The 14,814-nt window shown below is 43.5% G+C and overlaps 1 protein-coding gene across 1 annotated transcript; it reads left to right on the forward strand.

Moving 5' to 3' along the window:
* Positions 1-3,319: 3,319 nt before the first annotated feature.
* Positions 3,320-4,944, forward strand: hoxa1a (homeobox A1a; the record flags this gene model as incomplete). The annotated part of the gene is made up of 2 exons (XM_083646758.1): positions 3,320-3,932; positions 4,565-4,944. 2 exons carry the CDS (start codon positions 3,320-3,322, stop codon positions 4,942-4,944), a joined length of 993 nt encoding a protein of 330 aa, XP_083502884.1.
* Positions 4,945-14,814: the final 9,870 nt, after the last annotated feature.

The raw sequence follows: 14,814 nt of genomic DNA on the forward strand, positions 1-14,814 counted from the left end.
GGGTTTCGAAGGCACACACATTGAAATTGACTGTAGGCTAATTATATATATTTTTTATTAATTTGAAGATTGGCATGTTTATTTTAAATAGTTTGAAAATGCTGTCAGCTGGGGGAAAAATGCTTCAACGGTCTTGTTTCTTAATCCTAACTTCGGTGATAAACTTTATAATTATTCTTTATAATTACTTTTTTACTCTCTAAATTAGCAGTTTATTAGCAGCTATTGAAGTCAAATAGTACATTTTTTGTTGAAATTAGTTTATCACTCTGTATATTAACATTTATGAGATGTTATATGCATTTTGCCCATGGCTATCTAAAGAAACAAGCATATTTTATTCCCCCCCACTCCAAAACGTCATACTTTAGCCTAAGAGCAATAGCAAATAAGCCAGTGAGGATCTTCATATGACAGAGCCGCTAACACTGTGTGCATGTTACAGGCAAATACCCGAGCCATGTTTGCCTTCAAGAGCTCATAAATCATTCCGTGGCATGAATGAGACGGACATTAAAGAGACCAATTGTGGCGCAATGTGCACAAATAAAACCCCACTTACATTTTCATACGGGACTCCCCAATTCCAGGCTAAAAGAGGCTGAGTCTCTGCATGCGTTTGGTAATAATTCATTTTTATAGCTTGTTTAAACACTGCTCTGGCTCGGCGACAGCGGCAACAGCAGCCCGCTCAGGTTATGAGGCTGCACTCTTCCTCGTGTTAAAAGTAGCCCAAACTCAAAACAGACTTTTGGGCCATATATTCTTCATTCAACTTATATTTACTATGAATAGCTATCTTGCTGCAGAAAAACTCAAAACATGATGCAATGTTTGCATTGATTTACTGTGTGTTTTGAGTGTTGCAGTGATATTATGAAAAGTCTGTGAGTTCAATGCAGGGATTATGGATGGTCTTGCTCTATTGTATTGCACTTGAGTTGACTCATGGGAATAAGTTATTAGCTCATAGGGCTTGACTCAAGACTCAATAGGCTGTCCCACTTTAGCATGCTTTGTGTGAGAGAACAGCAAACAACCACCAGTTGCAACACCGGCCTGCACGGATCGATGCAGAAACTCATCTGCACATGCGAAGTTCATAACCTTCCAATGCTCGGCAGCGTGCAGACGTTTGGTTTATTGAATAATCTGGAAGCCATAAACAGCTCATCGACTGGCTGAACGTTAGCATACTGGGCATATGCTTGCGCGTGTTTTGAAGGGGGTGGGGACTATAGCACTCCAGCGCCAGAGCAACCCAAAAGGGTCAGTAACAAAATCATTCCGAGACAACGCGCCTTTTCTACGTGCACATGTGTTCACACAAAGAGCCAAGAAACTCCATCGGCCTGGCGGAGTTTCCACAGGGCAAGGCAGGACTCACTGCGCCCACGCACTCTGTTCCATGAGGCAGCTGCGGGTGGAGTCAGTGTGTGTGTGTGTGTGTGTGTGTGTGTGTGCGTGTGCGCGTGTGTGTGTGTGTGTGTGTGCGTGTGAGAGAGAGAGAGAGAGAGAGAAAGGGGGGGGGGGGGGGGTAATATGGCCCCACTGCGCCCACAGCTTTTTTACTGGTGGGAAGTTTGAGGGAATCTTGCATCACCCCTCCTTTCAACACTTTCTTCCATGTTTCTTGAGCTTGGAATTCTAAAAGTCTGTGACTGCGGCTCAGAGATCCCAGCTGGCAAATCTGTTATTATGCAATTATATCCAATTAAGTACTTAGGCCCAAAAAGTTATAGTATAAATTAAATAACGCCAGGCAGACATGGATGTGATTGTGATCTCAATTTGACGCTTTTTTTTAATATAAACTTAATCCAACATTCACGAGTTGATTATAGGGTTAACCGCTCTCCAATAAAATATTGGTCTGTCTGTCTGTCTGTCTATCTATCTATCTAGCTATCTAGCTATCTGTCTGTTTTCGAGGAATATTTGTCAGGAAATGTGTCGCTCAGCATTTAGAAATAGAGTGAAAAGCCTTGTGGGTTTATGCACAGATACGGCCAGTAGGGGCGCTCATCCAGACATCCGATTCTCTCTCTCTCTCCCTCCTCCCCTCTCTTTTCTTTCTCAGTGAGAGAGGCTTGCTCTCTCTCCGCCCTCCCACGCACAACTCTCTCCAGCTCTGTCTTTTCAGCGGTGCTTTTCGTGACCATTAATTTCTCCAACAGCTTTATTTGATGAACTTAACAGGATAATCAGCCCACATTCCCACCTCGGGCTATGGGCGCATTAGCTCTGCGACTGGCCTCTCATTATCAAATCACTTGATCACTATACATGCATAATGAAAACGTGTAGGAGTGAAATCAGAGTAGATAGTAGACCCTGTGACCCTATAGTTGGAAATAATTAATACCACATCATCTTAATGGATATGTTGTCTTGTCCGTAACTTCACCTGCGACCCGTGCCGCATGCGATAACAGACTAGCAGAAACACATTTGTGACCTTGATGGAAAGAAAGCGAAAACTGTCTATGGCTTGCTTGAACTTTGATCTATATTTTTGTCTGGTTTTACCTCTTTTTGACCGGTGAACCATTCTTGTCTATCCCTCACCGTCACACCGTGCCAACATTTGCAGAAATTTGAAATTGGACCCTGACAGCCTATAGCCTGTGGCACGCAAGCTCTCAGCCACCCATCCGAGTGAAGATGACTGCTGCCCCTCTCCAGCAATGACACTAAAGTGACAGTTACGCGCGGACGGATAGAAATACGCACGGAACGGATACGCACACAACTGCGCTCGCGAGCACGCGCGCGCGCGCACGCACGCACACACACACTCCACCATCTCGCTCTCTCCCTCCTCCAAAAATACCGCACCTGAGGTCAGCGTGGTAGGTCGTCCTCATGGAGAGGTTGCAGGGGGTGAAACGTTAATCTTCCCCCGGGCGGGCGGGTACACAGCGGGGGTTAGAAGACGCCGTGTTTCCCGTCCCCGCTCTTCATGCGACCCCGGAGCTGTCCACCACCGTCTGCCTCCCAGCTCATTGTTTGCTCGGCCAATACATTAGTGCCGACGCGCGTCACCTTGATCGACGAGCGCCTGGAATTTAAATAGCCACTCAAACACCAACCTGTCACCGGCTAAAGGGATAAGGACAAGTACCTCACTGGCTGACCCGGGCCCACGTGACAACACCCGTTCATTGATATCGGCCCGTGTCCCTCACCCCTCCCTCCTCTGATAAGGACAGAGTATAGGTAAAGGTTGGCACGGTCACTCAGGGTAGGAAGAGAGAGACAGTGGTCAGAGGGTGTCTGTAAGTGGACGGTCCCTCGGCCCAGGTAGGACAATGCTACAATGAGCAGCTTCTTAGACTACTCAGTGATGAGCGGTGACGGTGGCTCGTGCTCTGTCAGGGCTTTCCACTCGGACCACGGGATTACAACTTTCCAGTCCTGCGCGGTTACTGTCAACAACTGCGGGGCGGATGACCGTTTCATGGCGAGCAGGGCTTCCCCAGACGGCATTCCTCACCAGCCGGGGTCATACCAGTCTACAGCGGGGTCTCTGGGTCTCACCTACGGGGCACACCCGGCCTGTAGCTCCAGCTATGGACCCCAAAGTTTCTGTACTACGTATAACCATTACGCGCTCAACCAGGAAGTAGACTCGGCTGCGGGCTTCCCCCAGTGTGGCCCACTGATGTACTCGGGGAACATTTCCTCCTCCATGGTCTCTCAGCATCGCCAAGGTTACGGTGCCGCCCCCCTGGGTCAGCTCCAGTATGCTCATGCCACCTATGGCGGCGGGCACGAGCAGGCAAACCTGCCCCCCTTTCCTGGGTGCTCGAACCCGCTGTCACCACTGCACGCCGCACAGCTGGAGGCTTGCTGTTCACCTCTGTCTGAGGGCGCATCTTCAGCACAGACTTTCGACTGGATGAAAGTCAAGAGGAACCCTCCCAAAACAGGTGGGCCATGTGGTGGGGGATGGGGAAACAATGGTCCTGTGTTATTAGTCCTCGCTTTGTTTACAACCCCATGGCATAAAGATGTCATGTCTGGAAATGATGATGCTGTCAAAATGAGATGATCACTGACAGTGGAATGGTTTCCACTTTGATGCTATCAAGAGTTTATGTGCAAACCTGGGCCAAACTCACTTAGTTGGAGTGAACTCAGGAGAACATGACTGAAATGTTGGCAGATGTTTGCTATATGGCACAGCTCGAGAGTAAACTCATGCAGGGAATAATGGGTGATTTCAAATGTGGCACTTAATTCATGTGCCCAAAGGCCACATAATAAAGTCTGTGCCAACACGACCCATTACAAAAGGGAGCAAATGCAAAGAGGGTAGGCTGGGAACCCCTTAGGTAATTTATGTTTTACATTTAAGCCTTATGCGTGGGGATATGAAGACATGTTATTTTGCTGACCCATGAGAGACGATTAACAGCGCGTAAAAGTACAATGAATGCGTGCGTAAAAGTTGCGCCCTGTGACCACAAGTGGGTTCTGCAATGTTGCCTTTTGATATGGCTCAGATGCAGTTGTGAAACTTAATCTCTATTCTCCCGCTCGGTTGTTAATGTGTCCGCAGGAAGGTCGGGGGAATACGGCTACGGGGGTCAGCCGAACACGGTCCGAACCAACTTCACCACCAAGCAGCTGACCGAGCTGGAAAAAGAGTTCCACTTCAACAAGTACCTGACCCGGGCGCGGCGCGTAGAGATCGCGGCGGCGCTGCAGCTGAACGAGACTCAGGTGAAAATATGGTTCCAGAACCGGAGGATGAAGCAGAAGAAGCGGGAGAAGGAGGGGCTGATGCCGGCCAAAGCCCCGCCCCCCGACCCGGGAGAGAGCAGCCAGGAGAAAATAGACGATGGTGCGTCAGAGAAGTCTCTCTCGGCCCCGTCCACTCCATCTCCTACTTCCTCCACGGTGTCTTCCACGGGGGCTGATCCTTACTCCTCCAACTAGGATCAACTGCCTCCTACCTCTCTGGGCCACAAGCGGCCTGTATATATACACCAAAGATCAAATGTGTTTCAAGGCCAAAGCCCTGGTTGGAAATATAGGTACAGCTGATGTGGACATTTAGGACGAGTTAATGCACTATTTGGGACTTTGGACAATGATGGACCATTTCTGGGCTATAGATTTGTTTTATATTGTGTTTGTGTTTAAGGGGAGAAGGATAGCTGACCGAACAAGTGGGTTGTAGGCCCTTGTTTAAAATGTGTCCGTTTTCTTCTTCTTAACCTTTGACGTTAAATGTGGGCAGGACTGTTGGTGGGTGCAAAGAAAGGATAGCCTACCTACTTGATCCTGTCCAGTGCTGCTGAGTGTGTCAATGTAAAGTCACAAAGCTGCACAAAGAAACAAATACCTCAAGTGTGCCAAAGTTGTGCGTCATGGCCCCACGGCCAGTTTGATTGCACTGGATGTCGTGCGTTAGGCATCACAATCAACGAGATGACCTCGTGTATTAATCGCTGTTGGTATAGGCTGCATTCTTATCGTACCTTCTTAATCACCGCCGGTCCCTGTGTCTCTGGCCTGTGTGTCTGTATGTCGCGAGTGTTTGTCTGAATGTCTATTGTGTGAGATCTGCATGATGCGTAACGCTTTCATGTATTATTGACTGGACGCTGAGTTTTATCAGTTTGGGAACAGGTGATGTATGACTATGTTACAGGCTTGTATCTGTTATATATTTAATCCAGTGGAGCACATACAAAATGTTTTATCCAGAGCGACGTTTACGGGTCAATTCATGTGTATTAAAGTGCTTTTACCTCCGAGCAAACAATTTCCTCCATGTCATTGCTGAGGGGCAACTGGTATAGGTATAGCCCTAATAGACAGGAGAGATAGAGAAACCCTTCCATTTCAGATGTTTACTGTCCCACCTCAGCGAGATGATTTTCCTTTTGAAACAAGTCTTTGGCCCACATCTATAAGGCATTTGTCTTTAGCTCTGCAGGCAGAAATGCAAAGCTCTGTCCATTTCTCCACCATTTGAGGAGCAGTATCTGCTTTACGCACAGCAGAATCTCTCAATGTATGCAGCCGTGCGCGCTCCCGTCCCTCGGGTAAAGAGTTATTGGCATAATAAAGGCATGTTTATCCGCGGAGGAGATGAGAGCGCGGACGTCAGCGTCATTTGTGATGACAACCTTATCGAGCTCTCGGCTTATTGAAGGGACAAAAAAGAAACGGTATCGATTAAAACAGCGAGGTTAGGCTATCGACAAGGATGGGGCCCCTCTGGCCCTGTCAGCGTCGACTCCTCAGCTCCCCAAGTTACATGGAAGTGTCATCATCCCACCTGATGACAAGAAGAACATAGTGAAAACTTGCAGCACTTGCAGCACTGAATGTCATTTTTAAACAAAGCGATATAACCGCACGATTTGACCACAAAACGTTACATCTCCCCTAAACTCAAAGATTTATTTGAGCGTCTGCTGCTTATGAGTTATTACATTACAACCATCGGCTACAATCTTCCAAACAGTCTAGAAGTGGAATAATGCCTATTATAGGCATTATTAAGAATATTATAGGCAGCATAATATTCTCAATTGTAAAGATAAAAGGGAAAAAAAGACACAATTCAAGACAATTGTTATTGTTCCATTCCCCCCTTTTCAAAGAATATCCTCTATCATTTTCAAACCAGTTTCCTGTCTTTGTTGATGTTTTAATTCCTGGTGTGCAGGATGCGAGTCCATCCTACCATAAAAGGGCGCAAAAAGCTGAAATTGAATCATGATTAATGAGCAACGTTCACCTTTACCTGGATCCACCATGGAGCTGCTAGTGGAGATGCCTGGGGAGGCCTGCACAAGGCTGCACAGGCGAATTCAGACAGGCTGCACAAGGCTAATTCAGACACAACTAACGTGGATAGTAAGTTGTAGATTTATCTCTTTTTAAATGTATGCTCTGGCAAATTACATTTTTGACTATTGTTTTTGGGTTGCAATTTTTTTAATTGCCTTAACAGCTTTCCAGGAAAGGATGTTGAGATTTTGAAACAAATGTCAAGTGTTACAAGGTTGGTGAATGCCAACCAGAGCCAGGAAGATGCCCCCATTTTATTGACAGAAGATTTGTTTCGGTATAATGAAAATACACAGGCTTGTTGCAGGGGGCAGTTTGCGTTTGTCAGGCCAGTGTCGTGTGTGACTGAGGTCAAAAGCTTATCATCCCATAGGTGTTATAAGAAAGCATATCGGCTGAAGGATATTTTGGTTAAATTAGGCTAACATAGTGCTGTTTTACCGTTCCTTTTCCATAAACAAAGTGAATTGCTGCTATTATTATCTTGATTTTCATCAGTTGTTTAGAATTTAAATGTTTGTTAATCATTTTAATAATAAATGTTGCTATTGCTATTAATAGGACACTAATAGCGCTATTGTTACGTTTTTATAAGGGAGACTATTGCGGGGAAAGTATTGTCCAGGTTTACAAGACAGTTTGTCAAAATAATAATAATAATAATAATAATAATGAAGAATTATTTTGGACCGTGGATTACGCGTTTTTCCCAATAGGCTACATATTTATATTTAAATCTTCCATTAGCCTATAATAAAATCCGTAGAATTGGTCTAAACGGGCACAATGGAACTTTGTTAAATCGTATATTTCAAACGAAAAGGTATCATTTCACCGTGATAATTTATCGTACAGGTCTGGGTTGTTCCAATTTAATTATCTGTATATAGGCTATGAATTTGGATGCATTAGATAAACTTGTCTTTCGATTTAAACTATATCCCGGTTTAAAGGATATAGGCGTATATGCGGTCTAGAATGTTTGCCTTCATGTGTGACAAATGACAATCTATAAGCTTTAAAACACTTATTGGGACTTTAGTCCTTTGAGACTCGACTAATTTCATCAACACATATTTCCTGCAAACTATACATCTGCAGGCTATTTTGCCTGGAATTGTAACTTTTGTTTTTACCACATCTTCTGCATAAATCAATGATTCCCAAACATTTTTCTTTCTGTGTCAGTTCGCCCACAGACCCCCAATCATGAAATTTTGTCGTATTAATCCTCAAACCTGGACTTAGCTGTTCGATGCAATCTAATTTATAAAATGAGTCTCTATACTACTGAGACTATAGTGGAGAGTGAAACTTATCTTTCTATACACTTTAATATCTCTGTGGAAACGTTTGGCAATATTGTTAGCTATTAAATACATGAAATTCAAGCGTTCCCTCTTTTTGAGAAACCTCCTGAATGACCCTTGGGTGTCCCCGGACCCCACTTTTGCGAACTTTTAGGAAGACCCGAGTCTCTCTCCCTGCAGGCCCCTGTGCGCCATGCAGGAGCCACATGAGTGGATTAGAAACGCAGCTGAGCCTCAAAAGAAGCCTCGGGGTCAATCCTCGGTCACAGTTTGAGTTTGTTGTCACAGCAGCCAAACCTAAACAACAGTTGACTTTACAGACCACACTGGGCAAACACGCACCTCGACAACGCAGTCACAGTCCAGCTCCGACGATCTGTTGGAGCAAAACACCTCCATAGCTCTGCTCAAAATTCAAAAAATGACCTCAGCATATTGAAGAAAGGTCTATCACGTTTTCACTGGTCCGACCGCCTGGCCCTGTGCGGCTGGGCTGATGGTTCCCATTAGGGCCCTCGGATAAACACATGACGATGACAGATGTTTGAGGCAAACCATTACGGCTTCGTGAAGGGGGAATAGATGTTTAAAGCTTCTGACTTGTGGAGGTGACGCAGAAATTAGATGGAGAATTTATTTATGAGATTGAGAATCATTTACGTGTCCTTGACGTGGCCTAAATAGACCGTCTTGTGCCAGTCAGACATTTGAGCCCTATAAGCAACAGATGGAAAACAGGACATTTAGACATAGAGTTGTCAATACGTTTATATTCTGCTATAGTCCAGTTATACCAACGATGGGCATAATTTCATATAAGGTTTAATGCATTATATGCATTATATTTATTTTTTAGGCCATTCCTGAGATGAAGATGAACAATTAATATTTCAAATCTAATCCAATTTTAACAGGATAACTAAATGGAAAAAAACAGCCTATGCATACGCCATCAATTATGTCTCTATAACTGCAGAAAAAACCTGTTCTTTGATGCATCAGTTAAAATTCTAAGTTTGGCTGCACTGCTTTAGTGTGTCGAAATGTTTAAATCAATACCGAAAAGTTTGAGTTCAAACAGGCATTTTTTTTTACACAAAAAATGGGGAAAATTATTATTCTAGGCCTTCCTCAAAGGGGTGATAATTTTTATTTATTATGCAAATATTATAAATAGGCTATGCATGTAAACGAGACATATTTTAACTGTAAATATACATAAATAAATAACACTTGTTTTATTTGCATAGTTCTTGAACAATGCAGCTTGTATATAGACTTGTTAATGCCAAGTGCAGTGGTGTGGCGCATTTTGTGAGCCTTATAATGAAGCAAGAAAATTCGCCACCATCCTAAAAACAGACATCTCAGATTTGTCTTCATTCTCCAAGTTCCATGTGTCTTTTACTGCAGGACTTGGGTTTTACAGAATTTGGCTTCAAGTAAACCTTATTTGACTAATTTGAGAGATGACAGGTTTTTCTTCACAACATTCTCCTGTTTTCCCCCCACTAAACCTTAAAAGGGCTTTGCAACCTGACTTGAGCTAAATAACGAGTACCTTCAGTATTCCAAAAAGGCAACTTAGTCATCTTTTCACCAAGCTTATCTCCATTTGCTTGATCCATCATTGTATTGTGTGTGTGTGTGTGTGTGTGTGTGTGTGTGTGTGTGTGTGTGTGTGTGTGTGTGTGTGTGTGTGTGCGCGTGCGTGCGTGCGTGCGTGCATGCCTGTCTGTCTGTCTGTCTGTCTGTGTGTGTGTGTGTGTGTGTTCCTTAGTATGTATTGTAAGGCTGGAAAAAAAATCTGCATCTTTTTGACAATGTGCCACTTCTCCAACAGCATATCAATGGAAGATCAGCACAAGAGCTGCCAATGCAAGACCCAGCCTGAGAGGGTACAAACCACACACACACACACACACACACACACACACACACACACACACACACACACACACACACACACACACACACACACACACACACACACACACACACACACACACACACACACACACACACACACACACACACACACACACACTGAGAGGGAGATAATCACATTTAGACATCCATGCATCGACCAAAGCAAATAGCCTGTATCATATCATGCAAGTGTGCATGTCTGCAGAAGAGATGTTGGTATAGGCACATGCATGTAGCCTACATATATTTGAGATTTATTTACTGTATTTAATGAACATTTAAAGTCAAATGTAAATATGTCAACATTTAGCCACCAGGCTAATTTTTATGTTAATATAATGATTTTCATATATTCATATGGAGGGACCTCTTAAAGTACAAACTAATGCAAATGTATAAGTGCTTGTAGATATTGAGCTCACAGGCAAGTTTGCACATGCATGCACAGGCACACAGAGAGCGAGAGAGAGAGAGAGAGAGAGTGTGTGTGTGTGTGTGTGAGAGAGAGAGAGAGAGAGAGACACACATAGAGAGAGAGAACATTTGAAAAGATGTCACCGCTGCAGTGTGAAACTGATGCCTTTGCCTCCAAAGTCTCACCTTGTAGATTTCATTTTCTCAGGGATGAGTGTGTGTGTGTGTGTGTGTGTGTGTGTGTGTGTGTGTGTGTGTGTGTGCGAAGAAAGCGAGAGAGCTTATACAGAAGTTCAGAATATGCATTGTTACCACCCACAGTAAATATCCATTTGACATTTGCATTGTCATCATCAAGTCTTATTAGCCGAAGCTCTTTGCGGCTAAGCATCATTTCTTTGTTGTAATGGAGGATTCCTATAGGTGTTCTGGCACATTATGCAAATGCTAGGTGTGAGGTGTCCTCGTGGCCTTGCAGTGACTGGAAAACCTTTGCATACACCTGCACCGATCAGGCTGTGCTTTTACAAGCTCGACTTGTTTGTTTGTGGTCACCCATGGTACTCTGCCTATAGGGATCCACACATCACCCGACAGGAAGACAAACACACACACACACACACACACACACACACACACGCACACACACGCACACACACACACACACACACACACACACACACACACACACACACACACACACACACACACACACACACACACACGCCAGTGGAGAAGCAACAACACAGATTAGCAGCACGTATACGGAAAAGAAAAATCCCAGAGACAGTTTCCGCCCTGAGACGGTCCATTAAGCCCAGTGTCCACCAGCTGCGGTGCGGCTCTGTGTGGCTCTGATCTGATATGGCTGCCAGAACAGGCTCTCGCTCATGGTAATAGATGGGCAATACATCCGGTACGGCAAAAATACACACCTGTTCTAATTTTTGCCGGATCCGCATGAGTCTGACAAGATTACATTGTTTTGTGTTAGTTGCCTGAGTTTTGGAGATATCGGCAGCAGAGTTTCTGCCTTCTCTCCAATACAAGGGAACTGGATGGCACTCGGCTTGTGGTGCTCAAAGTGCCAAAGAAATACATTTGAAAAACTCAACTCAGCTCTTTCCAGAAATCATGACCCCATTACTCAAGATAATCCACAGACCTTGTTATGAGCAGTTTCATCAACTATTTTCTTTTGTAGTCTCATGTAGGAACTAGCTAGCAGCTAGCGGGTGTAGTTTGGTCAAAAGAAAATAGATACATGAAACTGCTCACAGCAAAGTCTGTGGATTATATTTAGTAACCGGGTCATGATTTCTGGAAAGAGACAATTGGCTGGGTTTCCCAAAAGCTTCTTAGCGCTAAGAAGCTTCTTTAACCCTTCTTAAGGCCCCCTTAAGAAGCAAACACGTTTCCCAATTGCTTCTTAGCCTAAGTTGATCTTTCGTTATGAAGGCATGCATTTCCCAAAAGCTTCTTAGCGCTAAGAAGCTTCTTTGACCCTTCTTAAGGCTCCCGTAAGAAGCCAACAAAGCCAACGCGTTTCCCGATTGCTTCTTAGCCTAAAATTATCTTCCGTTAAGAAGGCTGCGTTTCCCAAAAGCTTCTTAGCGCTAAGATGATCTTTCGTTAAGAAGGTTTTGTAAGAAGGGTCTGGGGCATTCTTAACACCTTCTTAATGACGAAACACTGGCAGATCCAGCCGCGTCAGGCAAAAGGAGATACTTGTGTCCACTGTTCCTCTTGTGTTTTTCCCTTTTTCCTTTCTTTCATGCACCCTTTAGTGTTTAAAATTGGGGAACACTTGAAAATCTCCCCTGTATGTATGGTTACTTGTGTTTTAATTTTTTTACCGTAGGCTATATTCCTCTAATCAGAATGGATTCCTTTTATAATAAGAATGTTGTGGATTTATATCACCTTTCACAGAACCCAAGGTCGCTTAAATTCTGTAGTGTTTCTCGCAATTTTGTTGTATGCTGTGTATATAAAGCAATTTGAACTGCAGTCCATGTCTGAAATAAATAATGTTTAATAGAAGAAGTTCTTGTTTAACATGACCACGATTAGATTATTCTACAACAGTGTTTCTCAACCACTGGGTCGTGGCCCAGAGGGCTCAGAGTGCCATCTAGTGGGCCGCAGAGGACCTCTCACATCGAGATGGCGAACAGCTCAGGTTAAGATGCTTCTTAAAGGAACACTCCGCCCATTTTCAACCAGCTTTGTATCATTACAACATCAGTAGTATATCAGAAAACTGTAAACTGTTTTGAAGTCTGTCATTTAATTTGACAGTTATTGAGTGTTAAAGTGTGGACAAGTGACATCACTGGTCCACACTAACTCAAATTAATAACTCATGAACTCAAATCAACTCTCAATAACTGTCAAACTGAAGTCATTCATCTAGTTTGACAGTTATTGAGAGTTGATTTGAGTTAATGAGTTATTAATTTGAGTTAGTGTGGACCAGTGATGTCACTGGTCCACACTTTAACACTCAGTAACTGTCAAATTAAATGACAGACTTCAAAACAGTTTACACTTTTCTGATATACTACTGATGTTCTAATGATACAAAGCTGAAAATGGGCGGAGTGTTCCTTTAAGAGCCTTCTTTAGCGATGTGTTAAGAAGGCTGTTAAGAAGGCGTTTGGGAAACACTTCTTTGGGGCCTTCTTAACTCCTTAAGAAGCTTCTTAACTCCTTAAGAAGCTTCTTAACTCTTAAGAAGCTTCTTTGTTGGGAAACTCAGCCATTGCTGTTGAGTTTTTCAAATGTATTTTTTTGGCGCTTCAAGCACTACAAGCCGAGTGCCATCCAGTTCCATTGTATTCAATAGAAGGCAGACATCTCTGCGGCCGATATCTCCAAAACTCAGGCAACTATCCCAAAACGATATAGATGGATACATAGCACTACAGGTGAGAGGAAAAATATGTATTTTGGGGTGAGCTGTCCCTTCAAGGTCCTTACACATCGGGAGCGTTATTTTCATGCGATTAATTCACACGTCAATAATATTTCTCGAACCTACATCTCTCACAGCTGAGCGTTATTGTGGTGTTCATTTTTTCGGACCACTGTCGATTTTTCGGAGATTCATGTCCGACGTGTACACACCTGTTGCTGTGATTGACAGGTGGGTCAAAATTTGCATCGCAATTTCATGCTGTATATTCACATCGCTCTTGGTGTGTAACAGCCTTTAGGATGCATCTGAATGTAGTGGGGATGCACTAGCCTATAGCGACAGTACGGGCTGGCAACAGCAATGTTACGGGTCCCGAGCGTGGAACAAATGAGGTCAAGTTTCCAAAAATGGTCTCACAGCAATAAAATGGCTACTATGGAGACTAACATCATCACACATGTATTTAATAGGGCCCATTGAAACCACAAGAGTCTCAGCTTTCCACTCATATCCAATTTATGCTATTCCAAGACTATTTAGGGACCCTTATGCAGAAATATTCAAATAGAATAGGAAATACATACTGCATGCAAACAACTTGATGGCTTTTGTACACATAAAAACGGCATGGGATTAGCATAAAGTGGCCATGTCTGTAAAAGGGAGACACGTGGGTACCCACAGAACCCATTCTTATTTAGATGTCTGGAGGTGAAAGGTCAAGGGACACCTTTGAAAATGGCCATGCCCATTTTTCCCTTGACAAAATTTGGCCTAACTTTGGAGCATTGTAAGATAGAATGACAGGGCTGCGTTTCCCAACAAAGAAGCTTCTTAAGGAGTTAAGAAGGAGTTAAGAAGGCTCCAAAGAAGTGTTTCCCAAACACCTTCTTAACAGCCTTCTTAACACATCGCTAAAGAAGGCTCTTAAGAAGGGTTCTGTGAAAGGTGCTATATAAATCCACAACATTCTTATTATAAAAGGAATCCATTCTGATTAGAGGAATATAGCCTACGGTAAAACATTTAAAAGCGCTAAGAAGCTTCTTTAACCCTTCTTAAGACTCCCGTAAGAAGCAAACGCATTTCCCAATTGCTTCTTAGCCTAAGATGATCTTTCGTTAAGAAGGCATGCATTTCCCAAATGCTTCTTAGCGCTAAGAAGCTTCTTTGACCCTTCTTAAGGCTCCCGTAAGAAGCCAACGAAGCCAACGCATTTCCTGATTGCTTCTTAGCCTAAGATGATCTTTCATTAAGAAAGTTTTGTAAGAAGGGTCTGGGGCATTCTTAACACCTTCTTAATGACGAAACACTCGCAGATTCAGCCGTGTCAGGCAAAAGGAGATAATAATATAGTGTCCACTGTTGTGTTTTTCCCTTTTTCCTTTCTTTCATGCACCTTTTAGTGTTTAAAATTGGGGAACACTT

The sequence above is a fragment of the Poromitra crassiceps genome, assembly GCF_964638095.1.
Source record: "Poromitra crassiceps genome assembly, chromosome: 11".
NCBI lineage: Eukaryota > Metazoa > Chordata > Actinopteri > Beryciformes > Melamphaidae > Poromitra > Poromitra crassiceps.